Here is a 20885-nt window from a genome sequence, read left to right on the forward strand (position 1 = left end):
CGAACAATAGTAGCCTCATTTTTCTAGGGTACATCAGCCCCATGCTTCTCTTCTTCTATCAGTGAGAACCGAGCCTAAAGATCCTTAATGTTTGCCATATCACTGAGAGGGAAACCCCAACACACCGTAACAGTGAAAACAAAGAACAAAACCTACCATCCTACCAGACTCAAGGATTGAAGGGAACAGAGAAACCTCTACATGGGGAGGGATGAAATTCTACACACTACGCCGAGTAATTTTGCTTGAGAAACCCTAGCAGAGCAACCCTAATGGCGTGAGAGAAACCTATAACAAAAAAGATAAGAGCCCTTAATTCTGATTTGTTTCCTCTATTTACAGAGGTTAGGATGCTTAAAAGAATGATATCAAATAAGAATTAGAATGCGTCCGTATCTCTAAAAAGTTGAAAAAGATAGGCTTTATCTCAATCAGGGTGTCCTCGGGCTAGGCCAAAAGTTTGGGCCAATCGGCACTTGCCGTGTGCCGATTGGCACTCCAAGAGTGCCGAATGACCCTTTTGTTGGAAAAAACATAGTTTGTATCGCATACAAAACATACGCATTGGAAACTTAACAAATCTACTTCATTTGTAATTGATAACATATACTATGTAAATTTCAGAATTTAAGAACAAGAGAGCATACCATAGTGTGATGAAATTCAAAATCAAAAATTAGAAGTACTTGGGAACACTTTTAATCTTCATTCCAATTCCACTTATACCCAAGAAGTGTGGTCTCTCAATTAGTTTATACGTATGTGTTTAAGTGAGAATAAGAGAGTGGCTTACACTCATATACACACCATTTTCATGTATTACCATACATTACAAAATTCTTTATGTTTCTCTCCTTATATATAACTGATTATCTAATTGGGCTAGCCTTTTAGGCCATTCCAATTAGGCTTTAGTATGTGGCTTGGAGTGGGACTAAAAGGAATAAATAAGACACTAGCTCTAATGGGTTTTGGGCATTTTTATTAACTCTTGATAAGCTCAAAATTACCATTAATTATATTTAATACTACTATATAAATATAATTGCTCTCTTGGCCTTATTAATAAATTATATCCCAATACTTTATTATACATTCAACCCCTTCATTAAAATATTCATAGTAATACAAAGTCATGAATGTTGACTGCCACTTTGAAGATTACTACTTCTTAATCCTTGAGTACACAGTTTAATTCTTTAAGTTATTCATCATATATTTGATAGGCCACGAATGTATTGACCCCTTTTGGTAAATTAATCAATTAATTATCCAAGTGAATTAATTAGATTCAATTACATGCAATAAGCGTGGTAGCACAAACAAATCACCAACTAAGTTAAATGTAGCGGAAAATAAATTTGATACAGGTGATTTGTTTACGAATGAGGAAAACTACCTAGGCAAAACCCCACCGGATGAATTTAAGGTCACTACTCCTAAGAATCCACCATTATCAATCACAAGTGGTTACAAGTATAAGGAATCTTACCAAACCCTTTGGCCTATCTCGAAATACCGACCTACAGTTGAACCCTTACCCCAATACCCAATTGGACTTGTATTGTAGCGGCAATCTTTTTGTTCAATGCACGAATCCCAGTACGTGACTAACCAATAATGCATAGATCCTAGTACATAACTAACTCCTTTGCATGAATCTCAGTACGTGACTAACTCTACAGCAACCATTTGATTGATGTAGTTGATTTGCAACAACTTCACATAAAAACACCAATAAGATCTTCAATGATGGTGTGAGAGACTTTGCTTGGTTACAGAACCCAAAGGCGTACAAGAAACGCGGCAAGAACTCTTTTTTCTATAAGAGGAGGCTAAGGTTTCAAAAAGAAAATCTTATGAAGCTTTCTAGGGTTAGGTTTTTCTTTTTCCACCTCCTTGTTTAAATAGGAGCTCAATGGGCTCTTCTATTCCAAATAGGTATACACAAACCTTGGGCTTTCCTTATCGATTATACAAACCCATAAACAAATAGCCTTTTAGAATAAAAACGTTGTTGGCTATAGTCTGAATCACATAAGCTCGATAGATCGAGACATGTGTCGAGCTTTAATGAATCTCGATAGATCGAGCTTTTGTTGAAGAGGTCTCAAAACTTGCAAATTGCACTTTTCTTGAGTAGTTCTTGAGTAATCTTCATATCTTTAATGTAGCCACTTGTAATGATCGTCTTAAACCTACTTAATTTTACCTAAATACAAGTAAAGTACATTTTGTCAAAGGATATGCCAATTACATAAAAATATGTCCCTTACATTTATATCTCCGTTAAGAAATTATGAATTTCATCTTAAGAATATATGTTCCCTCAACATTAAATGTGGCTGCTCAACATACTAAGTGTAGACACTTGATTTTGCACCCATGATTTGATCAAGGGGAATGACTTGAATGATCATTCATGTACCTGAAAAATCATGATTGCATTTCATGCATCCATTTGTTTTTGCATTACATGCATCAATTTGTTTTGCATTACATGCATTAACTCATTCATTGAACATCATAAAAATGATCTTGAGATTCTAGTGGTTGTGATAGTATGTTCGGTTTCCAAATCAGACCATTGGATTGAAAGATATCGCATAATCAAGTTTGCACGGTTAGCATGCATTGTGTCTAGATAGGGTTGACCACACACGATTAATTTAAATTAATTTTGAGACAATTAAAATTAATTAAATAATTTTGTAATTGGTTGATAATTAGTGTTTAAAATAGGATTGTATGCATAGGAATAAAAGTGATGATTGGATAACAATAAAATTGTGGATAATCTGAATTTTATCAAGATTTATTTTAGGCTATTTATCTACAAGATAATTATTCCTGAAAAAGCCCAAATTATCCAGAAAAGAGATAAAAGTCATAGACTAAGGATGAAAACACATCTAGGTGCAAGGACCGGATCAAAAAAGCCCTAGAAGGAGAGAGTCTAAAATGCATCTGAACACGAAAGTGTGTTTGGCATCCAAGAGCACCATTCGGCACTTTTGGAGTGCTGAACGGCACTTTAAAAGGGCTGAATTTCCTCCTTTTGGGCTTTGGCCCAACGCCCTTCGGGTGACGATAAGGCACACCCTTTTCGATCTTTACATAAAATGATGAATCCCGATTCACATTCTACACTTCGGGGCTATTTTTTAGAGTTTTCTGGCCTCTATAAATATAGATTGGGTCTCATAATTTAGCACCTTTTTTTTCACGCCCTAAGGGGCATACATTTTGAAGCTCTCAAATTGATGATATTTGCTGATCATCTCTGATTTTCTGTTGAAGCTAGGGTTTTTAGGTTTCAAAGATAATTGCATAAATTTCTTTGAACCCTAAAACATCATCTCAAATAGAAGAGTGCTCATGCAAGAGGTTGTTTTCTAACCCTTTTGTTTTTATGCTTCTCTTATCATGATGATGCATGTTTAATTTTTTCAAATATTCATATTCTACCTTGTTAATTTAGTTTATGAAAATATGTTCTTGATTCCTTTATTGTTGCTATAACATGTATCTTAGTTTTAAAGATCTGCATGTAATTAACTCTTTGTCTTCAAAATAAAACAGATCTGCATCTTCTTTAGATGTAGATCTGAATTTTTCTTTAAAATAAAACATATCTACATCTTCCTTAGATGTAAATCTAAATTTTTCTTCACAATAAAACATATCTGCATCTTCCTTAGATGTACATCTAAATTTTTCTTCAAAATAAAAACAGATCTGCATCTTCCTTAGATGTATATTTGAATTTTTCTTCAAAATAAAATGGATCTGCATCTTCCTTAGATGTAGATCTGAATTTTCCTTAATCAAAACTGGTTTGTGTCTAAACATTTTTTTGTCAAAAAAACTAATTTGTATCTTCCTTAGATATAGATCTGATTTTTTTAATGTATGCAGATTTTTGAAATAAAGAAATAGATCATGTATTGTTGTGTTGGTTGTTTGTTCTGTTTAGTCTAGGTTGCATAAATTTATTTATGAATGAAATTCTCTTTGTAGGGCCAGAAAATCAGGCAGCCTCGGCCCACCTCAAACCAGGCCTAGAGGCCCGCGCCGAGGATGCATGTGGGGTCCGAGGATGAAAGTGCGGTGTCCAGCCCCCAAGGAACATATCCGAGGACAACCCCGTCCTCGGACATCCGAGACCTCAGAAGTACACGAGCACCACTTCACCAAAGAGGGGTCTTCTTGAATATCCGAGGAGGAAAGGGGCAAGTGCCACGCGTCAGCGACGGGAGCACGGTGAAGGAGCAAGTCTAAGGCGAGCTGTCACCTCCACATTGAATGCCCTCAACTAACGTCCTTGCCGCATTAATGAGGATAGGACTCCTGAACAGTGCTGTCTTAGGTGCTGCAACCCACAGGAGGAATGAGGATGCGGCTGATGGGACAGGCTCTCAAGTGGTGGCCTGGCTGATCAACGAATGTAGGGTTAGGATTAGTTTAGAGAGGTGTATATAATGTAAGGAGTCTCTCTTGAAAGGGGGACGAAAAATCTGCATTAAGAAGTACTGTAGCAACTTGTATTCTCCTAACCCTTGTAATCAATCTTCAAAGAAATAATAAGAACTCCAAGCTCCGGAAGACAAATCCGAGGAGCATCATTGTGCACCCCAATTTATGTTTAGGTTATTAAGCCCACATGCAACCATGCAGGGCAGTTGCATTCCTTGCTAGGGCCTAGTTCTTGAGCCCACTCTCTATAAATTCATTGAAGGGCAAGCTAGGCTTGGGTCCACTCTCTCAACCCGTAGAAGTGCTCAAATCTGGTCCCTACAATTGGCGCCGTCTATGGGAAGAACTCATGCATCAGTAAGGACAATAACCAGGCATGGTAGGATCAGACCCTCATCAAGTGAGTTCCCATCGGCACGAACCAGCTAGACCCCAACGTTCGAATGACTATGGCAACACGGGGCACGGCCAGAATGAGGAGAACGGACGATTCCGAGAAGGAAGTGTGCACACCTCGCAAACTAGCGAAAGCCACACGCATAGAAGTGGCCGCGCGCCCCAGAGGGACGACAACGACCCGGCCACGCGACCGCGAGAGGATAAGAGTCACGCCTCCTACAGGCTGGACGATAAGGCGGCCATGCAGCGAGAGATAGATGACCTGAAGAGAAGGTTGCGCCGTGCACAGCGAAGGTGATCTGAGCCCAGTCTTAACTTACCCTCTGACGACGAAAGTGATGGCGACTACAGGCAAAGGTCGACGACACCCCCGAGTGAAGCTTTCTCCCATGAGGATGAGCGCTATCAGAGGCGTAGGCATGGCAGCCCCACCCCTAAGGGCTTGGGAAGTGACGCCATGAGCAGGGCGCTGGACCGGCTTTCCAGGTCGCCCTTTACGCGTCGCATAGACGAGGCGGTGCTCCCTCGGAGGTTCCAGCAGCCAACCTTCACCATTTATAATGGCAAAATGGACCCCGTGGAGCACGTGATCCAGTTCAATCAGAGGATGGCTGTTCACTCTAAGAACGAGGCTTGAGGACGAACTCCATAGACTCGTACAGACAGCTGACCCAGGCCTTCGGTTCCAATTTTGTCACGAACAGCAGACCTCCTTGGCCTATGAGCGCGTTACTGTCCCTGACCATGCACGATGACGAGACCCTCAAGGCTTACTCGGACAAGTATTGGGAGATTTACAACGAGCTGGATGGCAAGTACAATGATGTCGCCATCAACACGTTTAAGAACGGGCTCCCGATGGGGCACGGCCTAAGGAAGTCCTTAACTGGTAAGCCTGCCACCAGCGTGCGGCAGCTAATGGATCAGATCAACAAATACAAATGGGTGGAGGAAGACTTGCTACAAGGCAAGAGGAAGGAGAAAGCTATCCCTCAGGAAAGGAGGGATTCCAGGTCGGACCGATATAACAACACTCGTCTGAGAAGAGATTTCATGGGGCAATCTGGGGTGACTAGTGCCCATGCTGTCGGCGTTGTGTTCTGAGAATCGGTGCACAGGGTGCTAGAAAAGATCAAGAACGAACCGTATTTCAAGTGGCTGAATAAGATGTCGGGGGATCCTGAGAAGCGTAATTAGGACCGCTACTGCCAATATCACCAGGACCACGGGCACGCTACGGAGGACTATAGGAATCTCTGAAACTATCTGGACCAGTTAGTCCAGGAGGGGAGGCTGAAGCATCTCCTGTACCATTCCAGCAGCCAGCAGGGCCAGACCTACCAGGAGCCACGGAGGGACACCGCCATGAGGCAGCTCACTGGAACAATTAATGTGATCTTGGCTGCGCCAGGAAGAACAGGCATGCGCCCCTTGCGAGTGTTGTCAGTGGCCCAGGTGGCCGCCGGGGAGTCCCAGTCAGAGCCAAAGAGGGCCAGAAGAGGCTGTCACCCGACCCTGACTTTTTTCGAGGAGGACAAGGACGGGACCACCCAACCCCATGACGACGCTTTGATGATCACCCTCAGGATTGGGGACTATGACATCAAAAGGGTGATGGTGGATGGTGGCAGCGCGACGGAGGTCATGTACCCCGACCTCTATAAGGGGCTAGGGCTAAAGCCCGAGGACTTGGCGCCCTATAGCTCCCCCTTGATGAGCTTCGATGGGAAGCTAGTCATCCCGGAGGGCGTGATCAAGTTGCCCATCCAGACCGGCTAGGAAGTAGTGGAGGTGGACTTTATTGTGGTGAACACGTACTCCCCCTACACTGCCATTGTGGGAAGGCCTTGGCTCCACACCTTAGGAGGCGTTGCCTCTTCCTTACACCAGAAGGTGAAATTCCCGTCTGGAGGCCAAATCCTCGAGATCCGAGGGTGCCAGTCAACGGCAAGGCAGTGTATGGTCGCAGCCACCTCACGTCCACAAGATACGGAGCCTTCGGCCATCATGGCCGAAAACTTATAGCAGTTAACCACCTCGGTGGCACCAGCTGACACGGCTGCCGAGGAGGCAAGGCTCGAAGGCCTAGAAAAAGTGGTCATTGACGACGACCAAGAGAGGTTCTTTTAGGTAGGAACCCAACTGCCTCCCCGAGAGAAGGAGGAGTTGCTTAAGTTTCTCAAGAGGAACCTTGACGTGTTCGCATGAGATCCCTGCGATGCCCCAGGGATTGACCCATCCTTCATCTGTCACCGCCTTAACGTCAGCCCTTTGGTGATCCCCAAGAAGCAGCCACCTCGACGCCCGTCAAAGGCGCACGCCAAGGTAATTAAGGAAGAGGTCAATAAACTTAAGCGCGCGGGGGCTATTAAAGAGGTATTCTACCCCGAGTGGTTAGCCAACACTGTGGTGGTCAAGAAGAAAAATGGGAAATGGAGGGTTTGCGTGGACTTCACGGACCTGAATAAAGCATGCCCAAAGGACCCCTTCCCAATGCCATGAATAGACCAGCTGGTGGATGCAACTGCAGGCCATCCTCGGATGAGCTTCCTAGACGCCTTTCAGGGCTATCGCCAGATCCCATTAGCCTTGGAGGATCAGGAGAAGACGGCCTTCGTGACACCCATCGGGAACTACCACTATAAGGTGATGCCATTCGGCCTAAAGAACGCTGGATCTACTTATCAGAGGATGATGACGAGAATGTTTGAGCTGCTGTTGGGCAAAAACATTGAGATCTATGTTGACGATATGGTGGTGAAGAGCAAATTGGTGTTTGAGCATCTGTGGGACCTCGGCTGTATATTCGACGTCCTCAGAAAGCACAGGCTGCGACTAAATGCTTCCAAGTGCTCATTTGGCGTGGGATCTGGCAAGTTCCTAGGCTACATCATCACCCACCGGGGGATCGAGGTTGACCCCGACCAAATCAGAGCTATCCAAAACCTAAGGCCTCTGCGAAACCCCAAAGAGATCTAGAAGCTTGCTGGAATGATCGCGGCCCTGAATCGATTCATTTCCAAGTCGGCCGACCGATGCAGATCGTTCTATCTCCTGATCAACAAGTGGAAGGGATTTGAGTGGTCCGAAGAATGTGCCATGGCCTTCCAACAACTCAAAGATTACCTGGCCCGGCCACCCATCATGTTTAAACCGGAGGCCGACGAGGTCCTATCCGCATACATTGCTATGGCACACCACGCTGTGAGCTTGGTGCTAATACGAGATAACGGTGGCATCCAAAAATCGGTCTACTATGTTAGCAAGTCATTGCACGAAGCCGAGGTCAAGTACTTACCCTTGGAGAAAGCCATACTTGCCGTGGTCCATGCTACGCGAAAGCTGCCCCATTACTTCCAGGCTCACACGGTGGTCGTCTTAACCCAACTACCCTTGAAGTCTGTACTTCAGGCCGTCGACTACACGGGAAGAATTGCATAGTGGAATACCATCCTAGGGGCCTTCGACGTTAAATACATGCCTCGGACTGCCATAAAGGGCCAGGTTCTGGCAGACTTGACGGCAGAGTTCGCTGAGCCAACTATAGAAGTGGGAACCAAGGGAAGGATCGCTGATGAGAGAGTGGTCTCTGTCCCGAGGTCCCCATGTTGGAAAGTATATGTTGATGGCGCGGCGAACCAAAGAGGGTCAGGAGTAGGACTAGTCTTGGTATCCCCTGAAGATCATGTCATAGAGAAATCTCTGAGGCTCGGATTCTCAGCCACAAACAACGAGGCATTATTGCAAGGAATGGCCATAGTACAGAAGATGGGAGGAAAGTCGGTGGAGATGTTCTCAGACTTGAGACTGGTGGTAGGATAGGTAAAGGGATAGATGGAAGCCCGAGATCCAAAAATGCAAGAATACCTGAGCCGGGTCAAGCGCTTGCAATTGGACTTCGACCCTTTCAGTCTGTCTCACATCCCCAGGAATGGGAATAGCCATGCCGATTCATTAGCCACACTCGCAACTTTCTCGGCAGACAGTCTACCTCGGATCATACTTGTAGAGCATCTGGAGAGGGCGAGCGAGGTGGCGAAGGAAGCGGTCCCCGTCCTTAGGGTCGGGGTGGGTCTCAGCTGGATGGACCCCATTATCAGATTCCTCAAAGATGATATCCTGCCCCAAGATAAGTCAGAGGCTGAGAAAGTACGAAGAAAGGCTCCTCGGTTCTGGTTGTCCGAGGATCACAAACTATACAGGCGCTCCTACTCTGGGCCATACCTGCTGCGCATCCACCCCGAAGCAGCACAATTACTGCTCGAAGAGCTGCACGAGGGAATCTGCGGGAGCCACACAGGGGGGAGATCCTTGTCTCACCGAGCCGTCACACAGGGATACTGGTGGCTGAGGATGCAGCAAGAGGCCCAGAAGTATGTCAAGAAGTGTGACCAGTGCCAAAGGTTCGCCCCGAATATCCATCAGCCAGGAGGGGTCCTTAATCCCTTGTCCAATCTATGGCCGTTCGCCTAATGGGGCTTGGACATTGTAGGACCTTTCCCCAAAGTGCCAAGGAATAAGAAGTATCTGTTGGTGGCCACGGACTACTTTACCAAGTGGGTCGAGGCCAAGCCACTGGCCAATGTCAGGGACGTGGACGCAAAGAAATTCCTTTGTAGGAACATTGTGACACGATTCGGGGTCCCCCATACCCTCATCTTGGATAATGGGCTCCAATTCGATAACAAGGCCTTCAAGAGGTACTGTTGTGAACTTGGGATCACAAACAGATACTCAACGCCCGCCTACCTTCAGGGAAACGGACAAGCCGAGGCCGTCAACAAGGTCATCGTCAGTGGGCTTAAGAAGAGACTGAACAACGCCAAAGGGAGATGGGTAGAGGAGCTGCCTCACGTTCTCTGGACGTACCGGACCACGCCCCGGCGATCAACGAGGGAAATACCTTTCGCCTTGACTTATGGTGCCGAGGCGGTGATCCCCCTGGAAACAAGCTTCCCGACGCTAAGGATGAGCTCTTTCACCCCAGGCAGCAATGATGAACTGCTGGGGAGGAGCCTGGACCTGGTAGACGAACGAAGGGAACGAGCGATGATCCAACTGGCCTATTACCAACAAAAGCTCAAGCAGGGGTATGATACCAATGTGAGACTCAAACCACTAACACCGGGGGACCTGGTGCTGAGAAAAGTCGTAGGGGCTGCTAAAAACCCTTCTTGGGGAAAGCTGGGACCCAGCTAGGAGGGGCCTTACCGAATTACGTCAGTAGCGGGGATAGGTGCATACTACTTAGAAGATCTAGACGAAAAACCTGTACCTCGTCCGTGGAATGTAAATAACCTGAAAAGGTATTATTATTAATGAAGAAGCCTTTTTGGATTCAAATGCTTACCCTATCATGACTATGTATCTCACGTTTTGACGGCAAGACTAAGTGTTAGACAGAACCAAGGCATTGCATGGTCCTCGGACTCAAGCCTCTAGGGAAACTAACCACTTCAAAATATCTTAAGTGTTAGACAGAATAAGTGTTAGACAGAACCAAGGCATTGCATGGTCCTCAAACTTAAGCCTCTGGGGAAACTAACCACTTTAAAATATCCTAAGTGTTAGACAGAACCAAGGCATTGCATGGTCCTCGGACTCAAGCCTCTGGGGAAACTAACCACTTCAAAATATCCTAAGTGTTAGACAGAACCAAGGCATTGCATGTTCCTCGGACTCAAGCCTCTGGGGAAACTAACCACTTCAAAATATCCTAAGTGTTAGACAAAACCAACGCATTGCATGGTCCTCGGACTCAAGCTTCTGGGGAAACTAACCACTTCAAAATATCCTAAGTGTTAGACAGAACCGAGGCATTGCATAGTCCTTGGACTCAAGCCTCTGGGGAAACTAACCACTTCAAAATATCTGAAGTGTTAGACAGAACCAAGGAATTGCATGGTCCTCGGACTCAAGCCTCTGGGGAAACTAACCACTTCAAAATATCCTAAGTGTTAGACAAAACCAAGGCATTGCATAGTCCTCGGACTCAAGCCTGTGGGGAAACTAATCACTTCCAAAATATCCTAAGTGTTAGACAGAACCAAGGCATTGCATGGTCCTCGGACTCAAGCCTCTGGGGAAACTAACTACTTCAAAATATCCTAAGTGTTAGGCAGAACCAAGGCATTGCATGGTCCTCGGACTCAAGCCTATGGGGAAACTAACCACTACAATGATATCCTAAGTGTTAGGCAGAACCAAAGCATTGCATGGTCCTTGGACTCAAGCCTATGGGGAAACTAACTACTTCAAAATATCCTAAGTTAGGAAGGACCAAAACCCTACCTAGCCCTTGAGACATAAAGGGACTGCCCGCGCATACATTCCCTCCCATTATCATTGTTACTGACGTGATTGGCCAAGATACAATTCAAGTTAAAATCATGCAAATAAAAAGAAAAGAGAGGAAACAGGTAGCATGCAAGCAAATAAGCAACCAAAATAGATAAAGAGGGAAATTAAACTCCCATTACAATGATAAGTCCATAGAAGTTTCGTGGCAAGAGCCACATTACATAAAAAAAAAAAAAAAAAAAAAAAAAAAAAAAAAAAAAAAAAAAAAAAAAAAACTCAAGCCTCTGGGGAAACTAACTACTTCAAAATATCCTAAGTGTTAGACAGAACCAAGGCATTGCATGGTCCTCGGACTCAAGCCTCTGGGGAAACTAACTACTTCAAAATATCCTAAGTGTTAGACAGAACCAAGGCATTGCATGGTCCTCGGACTCAAGCCTCTGGAGAAACTAACTACTTCAAAATATCCTAAGTGTTAGACAGAACCAAGGTATTGCATGGTCCTCGGACTCAAGCCTCTGGGGAAACTAACTACTTCAAAATATCCTAAGTGTTAGGCAGAACTAAGGCATTGCATGGTCCTCGGACTCAAGCCTATGGGGAAACTAACTACTTTAAAATATCCTAAGTTAGGAAGGACCAAAACCCTACCTAGCCCTTGAGACATAAAGGGACTGCCCACGCATACATTCCCTCCCATTATCATTGTTACTGACGTGATTGGCCAAGATACAATTCAAGTTAAAATCATGCAAATAAAAAGAAAAGAGAGGAAACAGGTAGCATGCAAGCAGATAAGCAACCAAAATAGATAAAAAGGGAAATTAAACTCCCTTTACAGTGATAAGCCCATAGAAGTTGCGTGGCAAGAGCCACATTACATAAAAAAGAAAAAAAAAAGAGAAGAAGAACAACAAAATAAAAAAATAAAAAAAAAGATAGAAAAAGATCAAGCAAACGGCAAAGGCAGGTTGGACTGAGACGCCAAGGGATCTACTCCTTCTGCTCAGTCTCACCCCCCGTAGATGGCTGGATAGGGGCAACCTCTGGGTCCTCTGAGCTCTGGCCTAAGGGGATGGCCTGCAGAGGTACGGCGAGAATGGCTGTTTCCTCGGTGGCAGGGATCTAGGCATCAGAAGGGACGTCCGCTACCTCTTGAGGCGCCTCCTCGCTCGGGTCTTCCCTTGGTTCAACAGCCCCTACCTCCTCAACAACCTCCCCAGCCTCGGCACCATCAGGGGCGGCCTCGCAGATGGCAGGGGGGTAGTATACGCTCTCCGCCTTCCATAGGTTGGACAAGGCCTCCACCCCAGCTTGTTTGAGGGCCTCAACCCAGACCAGGGAGTAATAGCGCCTACATACCCCCGGAACTTGAGCTTTATAAAGAGCCTCTATCTCTGTCACCCCCTCAGCATAAGCTGTAGCCTTGGCTTCCTCCTTGGCAGCCAGGGCCTCCTTCCTGCCAAAATCCACCTCGGCTTTAGCCCGTTGGGCTTCATCTTTGGCCCACTCTGCCTCCCTCTAAGCCCTCTCAGTAGCAGCCACCTTAGCTTGTAGATCTGCGACCAGCTCCCCCGCGATCCTCAGCTGCTCCTCCGTCTCGCCCAGGCGCCTCGTCTGCTCCCTGGCTTGGTTCTGGGCACCAGCAAGACCCGACTCCGCGCTGTCCCGAGCCCTAGTCATCGCCTTCAACTCCTCCTCGGCCTTGGCGAGGTCAGCCTCGGAGGTCTTGAGGGTCCGAGTAGCCTGAAAGTGCCTCTCACGCTCTAGGTCGAGGGCCTTCCCCTGGTCGTTGGCCGCTGCTGCCAACCTATAGGTAGCCTGGACAGCCTGCCAGAGTAACCAATGCAATATAAGCCCAACCTAAAAAAAAAAAAGAAAAAAAGAAAAGAAAAAAAGGGAGATGAGTCGAAATCATAGTTCTTACCATCCCCAGATATCGCTTAAGGCTAAGGAAGACCTGTTTGCTCTTCAAAGAGTCCAGCTCGGCCATGTCCGCCGGGAGTAGCAGGCACCTCTCCAGCACGTCGGCCACGTGCAGACCTTCGCCCTCATTGAAGTCTCTGAAGGAGGCGTCATCCCTCAAGGGCTCCTATAGAGCATTGGGGCTGGGACCCAGGCCTGAGCCTCGGACAAGGTGGTGACGACCTGCCTGTCCTGGCTCTTGCCGCCTATCTTAATCTGCTTGGACGGCCGCAGAGTGTTGTCCTCCTCCTGCGAGGACACTGCCTTATCCTCCATAAGCCTTTTACCCTTATCCTTCTTCTTCCTGGGGTCCGCGGGCACGGACCCAAAAGGCAGGCTCGTCTGAGAAGGAGGAGGAGGAGGAGGAGGAAGAGGAGGGGGAAGCTTCTGCTGGGCGGAAGTCGACCTAGTCTGAACAGACTGAGTCTTGGGAGGAGGAGGGGGAAGTTTTTGTTGGGACTTCCCAGGTTAGCCTTCGATCAGGTCCAACATGCTGGTGTGGGGTTTCCTCTTTTAACCCATCGTTGGCAGAGGAGAGGCTTCTGAAGCAAGAAGGTCTGCTTCGGTCAAACAAGGATCGCCCAAGTCGCCGGGAGGGTCCTCGGACTGATCAAGCTGGTCGAAAATGTCAAACACTTCCTCTTCCCGCTCTGGATCCTCCTCTGTAGCCTCGACGAATACGTGGGAGGAAGAGGGGATGGCTAAGGTGACAACTTCTGGATCAGAGGGCTCCTCGGGGAATAGAAACCCATCCTCAGTCACAGTAATTTTCTGTAGCCGAGGATCATTCGCTCGGATCACGTGCTTCGGAACCGGGAATGATTTCTGAACAAGAGTGTACCCCAAGATTTTGTGGGCGGCTCTAACTTGATGGTCGTCCTCGTTTACAAAAACTGATGCCCTCAGTACCTTCTGCAAATCCTCCCTGTTGACCAAGCGGAAGTGGCGCTCAAAGGCGTGTGGGTCTGCAGGAAGAAAACACCTTCACATTAGTAACCAAACAAAAGACAAGAGAACTTGAACCCCCTCCTACTCCCACTACCCCACCTGGTATTCCCTCCGTTGTTGGGCAGTGAAGGCCACGTGCCACTCCCCGGACACGATAAGGAAATCCTCGTTCAGTCCCTTGCTGGACTCAGGGAGGCACTGGATGAACCGTACCCTGTCATACCTTGTCTTCAGGTAATAGGACTTGCCCTTAAAGAGCTGAAGGTTGTAGCACCAATTCACGTCATGGTGGGTCAACCTTAGCCCCATCTTCTCGTTCAGGGCATCCACACAGCCCAAAATCCTAAAGTCATTTATTGCGCATTGGGTGGGGGATAGCCGGAAGTGCGTGAGGTAGCCCCTCATCACCAGCCCCATGGGGATCCTCATACCCCCTTCGAGGAAGGCGATAATGGGAATCACCACTTCGCCCTCCTGTCTTTGAAAGAGCCACTCCCCATCCTCACGGTACCTCAGATCTACATTGCTAGGAATCTCATAGTAGGCGATGAATTTCTCCATCGCCTCCTCAGTGTAGACGTATTTCTTAAATCTACCCATCCCAATTGATGCCTAAAGGAACTAAGAAAGAACAGACGAAGGAGAAGAAGGGGTAAAGAGGAAGAGAGCTCAAAGAGGGATAGAGCAACTTGCTGGAAAGAGGAGGAGCTCCTCGGACAGGCTTTTTGTGCTAGAGATGTAAGTGAGAGTGTGGTTGAACTCAGGAAGGACGCGCGAGAATTCTTGATTGCAAATAAGAAACAGGAAGAAGCAGTTCGAATGGGTATTTATACCCCAAATCGAAGAACCATGCGGGTTTTCCCACCCACAAATGCGAGACAAACCTCCACCGTTAGATTGGTAACGCCTCGGTGAACGTAGGGAGCACAGAGCCGCCTGAATTTAATGAAGGGCATGTTACACGCTCCGAAATGTCAGCAACGTGCCTTGGGCAGATGAATAGACCCCAGTACTGACGGGGGGTAAGGCTCGACTGGGCATGGAGCAGGCCCGAGGATGTCAAAATCCTTCTCCCTGCCCCAGGATGCATGTAGTAAGATTTTGAGGGGCTATTGTGGGGCCAGAAAATCAGGCAGCCTCGGCCCACCTCAAACTAGGCCCAGAGGCTCGTGCCGAGGATGCATATAGGGTCCGAGGATGAAAGTGCGATGTCCAGCCCCCAAGGAACATATCCGAGGACGACCCCGTCCTCGGACATTCGAGACCTCAGAAGTACACGAGCACCACTCCACCAAAGATGGGTCTTCTTGAATATCTGAGGAGGAAAGGGGCAAGTGCCAAGCGTCGGCGACGGGAGCACGGTGAAGGAGCAAGTCTAAGGCGAGCTGTCACCTCCATATTGAGTGCCCTCAACTAACGTCTTGGCCGCATTAATGAGGACAGGACTCCTGAACAGTGCTGTCTTGGGTGCTGCAACCCACAAGAGGAATGGGGATGCGGCTGATGGGACACGCTCTCAAGTGGTGGCCTGGCTGATCAACGAATGTAGGGTTAGGATCAGTTTAGAGAGGTGTATATAATGTAAGAAGTCTCTCTTGAAAGGGGGACGGAAAATCTGCATTAAGAAGTACTGTAGCGACTTGTATTCTCTCAACCTTTGTAATCAATCTTAAATGAAATAATAAGAACTCCAAGCTCCGGAAGACAGGTCCAAGGAGCATCATTGTGCACCCCAATTCATGTTTAGGTTGTTAAGCCCACATGCAACCATGCAAGGCAGTTGCATCCCTTACTAAGGCCTAGTTCTTGAGCCCACTCTCTATAAATTCATTGAAGAGCAAGCTGGGCTTGGGTCCACTCTCTCAACCCGAAGAAGTGCCAAAATCTGGTCCCTACAAGTATATACAAGGATATGAACCAAAAAAATAAGAATTTTTTTTTTTTTTTTTTTTGCACATGGATGAGGAAATCATGTCCATGAATCATTTAGGGTCCGTTTGGTTAGGATGAAAATGGATAGAAAAAATAATTAAAAAGAGTTTTTTGGATTATTTGGTTAAGGTGGAAAATTTGAGAGATTTTGGTGGGGGCCAGTCATTTTCTCCCTAGCCCACAAAAATCTTATTTTCCCAATTTGGGGTGATTTGAGGAGAGAAAATTGGGAGGAGGTGGGTAGATGAGAAAACAATGAATATGTTGCTCCCTCCAATATATATATATATATATATATATAATGTGTTTTCTTTCTTTTAATCAAATATTCGCTTTTATTTTTGGTTTTATTTTTGTTTGTTATTTTTTGTTTTTTATAAAATCAAACATTGGCTTTCACCTGTAATTGTTGTATACAAAATACAAATTTATAATAATAATAATAATAACAACAACAAAGAAAAATAATATTATTTTAATATGAATGATGTGTTAATTTTATAAGATTTTATTCTATTAATTTTAATTGATAGCAAGTAATATTGTTTTGATGATTATAAGGAGGATAAATTACATTTGGTCCTTAACTTTTATACTGTGTGTCAATTTGGTCCTTGATATTTTAAATGTGTCATAATGATCCCTACCATTAAATGTTGTGTGGCTAACGACCAAAATAGTATATAATATTATTAGTACATAAATTGCCACTTGGACTGCCACCGGGCCTTAAAAAAAGAAAAAAAGCCTAGTGTACTTGTAAACACATTTTTTTCCTTTTCACTTTCTCATCTTTCTAGTAAACTTTCCTTGGAAACAAACCATACAAAAGAATTTCAAAACCAAAGATATTATAAAAACGTATTACCAAACACATTTTTTTCATTATGAGTACTCAAAAGACATGTTTTTAACACATTTTTTATATCACAGTTTTCACATTATTTTGAAAACCAAAACCACAATACTCCTACCAAATGTGCCCTAAGCCTCATCCACCAAAGGAAAATGACATTTTCTTGACATCCCAATAGATAATCATCATAGTCATAGTAGGGGGGAGGGGGTTAGGGGAAAACTTATAAAAAATCCTCCATCTCACAAAATTCAAAACACTCTTCGATACAACCATGCACTTTTTCCTTCTAGCCCATAAATCAGCCCCCTATTTTTAGATTACCCATAATATATATTGTTAAACAACCCCCAATTTAATTTCAGCAATTTTTGGGTTTCACAGAATCTCAATATATTTTCTCAACTAGTCATTGTGAACACATTAAGTAATAACAAAAGTCTAGCAACTACATTCAAGAAAAGTAAAGAATTTTGAAACTAAACATGACTATATGGTGGAGCCTGAATCTAGGAGTATTTTCTTGAAATTTCATTGGGGATGTTGACTTCACTAGGCCAAAATGGGCATTTGCCCATTTTTCACAAACTTTCCAGCATTTGCCTCTTTTCTCAAATTATTTAGGGATATGTCCCTATTTTGAAACTTGAAATTACCATAATCAAGTTTTTCATAAAACTTGATTTTACTATAATTGAGTTTGGATGAGATTTTTACCACGCTGGCTTGCCAGCATGGCATTTTCTTATTTTTTTTTTAATACGTACATAACTTGATTACTATAAAATCGAGTTATATACTTGATTATACAATTATCAAGTTATAAAGCAAAATCGATATCTATAGAATCGAGTTATGCTCGTGTTAGAACTTTACTTCTCCTCACATTCAAACTGTCTTGCTTTCAGTCTAAATTGAATTCCATTGCACCTCTACAAATCCACAGCTGCTTTCAGACTGAACTTAAATATCTATCACCTCAGGTAAAAAACCCATACCAGAAATTTATGGCAATGGTATTTTCATTTGATATTGTATTGATTTTTTTTTTTTTTTGGTTGAATGAGTGTTATGTGAGTACATTGGTGTGATTTTGGTTGTTTGTTGTAGTAAATTTTAATCGCAAGAGAATGAGAATCTTTACCATAGCAAGAAGTAATCAACTATATAACTTATTTCTCTTAGATTGTTATAAAATGGTTAGTGAAATGAAGGATATCACATAATTATAAGAATATGATAAATAGCATTTATGGTCATGTTGATAACTCTAGAAGGCTTTTATTAACAAATCAGCAATGCAAAAGCAATAAAAGTGGTTACTATAGACGAAATTGTATGCTGGTCCCCTTATCTATTATTTGTTAATATGCGTCCATTGGTGGTGGGACTCACACCTCATGCATTAATGCATTCCATACTTTAGTTGAATGTACATAATCATCATTGTTAGACATTAACAACAACACTACGTCTTACACAAAATGTCTAGAAATTAACAACAACGTCTAATTTTCATAGGTAGGAAATTTTGGAAATCATCATTGCTTGAATCTGAGAAGTTTGAAATATCTTTATCATCGTCTAAATTAGTAATTTCATTAATAGACTTAATGGCTCGTTCTTACGCCTTCCCTAATAGATGTTTCCTAGCCTTTTGGACTGCATGAAAATGGTCTAGTCGCCTTTGCATTTGATTGTTCTCCCGTTCGAGATGAGCAAGTATGTTGGTAGGTTCGTCTCTAGGTAACTCAGTTGACCGTGCCTTAGGAACTCGTAACCCATGCCATCGACAGTACACCTCCAACTCACACCTTTTCTCATATAGCTCTGACTATGGTTGTTCTGCTATGGTGAACTCTGTTGTGGTGGTATCTGTACTTAGTTGTGCAAGTCTGCTGACCATGATGTGTTTGACGCTTCCTAGACTCTCATATGTGTATATTGGAATATTAACGAAATCTCTTTTCTTTCCAACCCATTTCCCTCCATATTGGTCTTCGTATGTCTATAGTTAATCCATTCAGTATTATAGTACATTTATAAGCTCATCTCATTGTCCAAATATCATAAAAATTTTATACATGAGTATCAGGGCTTTTCATGTCAGCATAGGCTGGAAAAACAGTACATGAATGGGAGTACCCATGCTCCCATTGTTATAGTGTATTTCCACATGTGTACAATAATATAAGTCAATTTATTTGCATAGTTGCAGTGTGCTTGACCAGATCCTCATCTCTAATTCACACAATGCCATGCATCATGCATCATTGTACAATTATTCTTTTGTTTATGTTACGGGCCACATGATAGATCTAACATGTAAAACTACATTAATTTAGAATTGTCTTAGTCGTGTACCATGTTATGTAGCTATACATTATTTACTAATAGTTGATGCACATTGTTAACTCGGTCTTTTGATGTTATTGTAGTTAACGTCAATAAGTGACCCTTATTGCTATAGGCCACACGATGTGTTCACTGCGATGGGTCATTGCTAGGTACTAGAAGATGAATTTAGCTATCCAATCAATCCCAACTTGTGAAATACTGCACAGGTCCACAATACCATGAGGGTGGAGTGGGATTGGTTACGCCATGAATAGGAGATGTTTTATGATGAGATGGTCGGTTATAAGTTGTCAGTGCCTCGGTGACTCGTATCGCAAATGCCAAGAGACACTATAGATAGATTTAGTAGAGCATTATGCCGCATAAGAGAAGAAAATAATTAAATGAAGATACGTCTCAATCGATATCAGACCTAGGTGGAGATTCAAGAATCAGTGGAGTGTAAGTTGTATGAGTATGCACGATACATGTAATCACTTCTTGCAGCAGACATGTATTAGTCAGACGTGGAGATGTCAGATGAAGAGTAATCGTGTTATGGTCCACTCGCACTTTGATGTATAACTATTATCCTTAACTATGTTCTAGATGGATATGTGTCGCCGTTGTTGTATTCGTACTGTGTAGGGAACAGTGTTTATGGTTAAGGGTTTATGTAAACCTTATCATCATTTGTACAAATATACACATCTAATGCGTAATCTTGAATGACTATTTATAGTAAAAAGGTAGGCAAATTATTAGATGCATAACACATACATAATACCTAAATTTTCCTACCCACGATGTTGGTCGATATGCATGACCTGCATATCAACCAATTAACACATACATGCATAACATATACAACATACATATTCTTACACAAGATATCATCAATATGCACGACCTGCATATCGACCAACTGGCATTACCAACATTGATAACATAATTCTAGAGATAGTACGCACCCTATATAGAACCTAGCTAGGTGATGTAGTACATAGATATTCATTCAAACAGGTAGTTCTTATAGTTGAGGACACTATTACGTTCCACTTGGGTAAGCTGCTTGTTGGTAGCAGCAGCCTGCTCTTTTGCAAGCTGTAGTAGGTAATACCTTCACCTACGAAGGAACATTAGATTGTTTTCCTTTTGGATTTTGGCAATGGCCCTCCTGAATTGCTCCATGTTTCCCCTTGGCATTGTTAGCGAGACTTAGTCCACCAAAGGTGCCCCGAGTATAAGGAGATCATTATGCAGAGAGTTGGACTCATTCATGTGGTACTCCCATTCTCGCTGTAGTCGTACATAATATTCCCTCTCATTGTTATCTCTCCCCCTCTTGTAATTATCAAGAAAATGAGGTAGGAGCCAGTTGCGCATTGGCATTGCAAAAGGTGAATTAGACTGAGGTATATCTAGATGTGATGGGCAATTGTATGGTGTGGTAGTGTCGGCCATGTGCAAGTTGTTTAGTTAATAGTAATTGGTAAATGAGTCAGCTTAATTGATTGATATGACTACATTGGGTGCAGCAATTCATAATTGGTACAGGAGTAAGCTCAACTGTATAATAGTGATTGGTACAAGTAGGATGTTCACTTGATATGACTAGACTTGGTGCAGCAATTCTGAGTTGATGTAGTGAAGTGCATCAGGTAACAGAAGT

General features: G+C 43.9%; 2 protein-coding genes across 2 annotated transcripts; both read left to right on the forward strand.

The window, feature by feature from the left end:
- Window positions 1-6240: 6240 nt before the first annotated feature.
- Window positions 6241-6654, forward strand: LOC112028143 (uncharacterized). The gene has a single exon (XM_024060797.2). The coding sequence runs from the start codon at window positions 6241-6243 to the stop codon at window positions 6652-6654; it is 414 nt and encodes a 137-aa protein (XP_023916565.2).
- A 2055-nt stretch (window positions 6655-8709) lies between these two features.
- On the forward strand, window positions 8710-10074 carry LOC112028142 (uncharacterized). Its single transcript, XM_024060796.2, has 2 exons — window positions 8710-9278; window positions 9390-10074. Exons 1-2 carry the CDS (start codon window positions 8710-8712, stop codon window positions 10072-10074), a joined length of 1254 nt encoding a protein of 417 aa, XP_023916564.2.
- Window positions 10075-20885: the final 10811 nt, after the last annotated feature.

This window comes from Quercus suber, unplaced genomic scaffold (genome assembly GCF_002906115.3).
Source record: "Quercus suber isolate HL8 unplaced genomic scaffold, Cork oak 2.0 scaffold_250, whole genome shotgun sequence".
Classification (NCBI taxonomy): domain Eukaryota; kingdom Viridiplantae; phylum Streptophyta; class Magnoliopsida; order Fagales; family Fagaceae; genus Quercus; species Quercus suber.

Coding starts and splice junctions, on each gene's coding strand:
- LOC112028143 (XM_024060797.2), top strand. CDS start 6,241: ATGAGGCAGCTCACTGGAACAATTAATGTGATCTTGGCTGCGCCAGGA.
- LOC112028142 (XM_024060796.2), top strand. CDS start 8,710: ATGGAAGCCCGAGATCCAAAAATGCAAGAATACCTGAGCCGGGTCAAG. Junction 9,279..9,389: donor AAGTGTGACCAGTGCCAAAG/GTTCGCCCCGAA, acceptor CAAAGTGCCAAG/GAATAAGAAGTATCTGTTGG.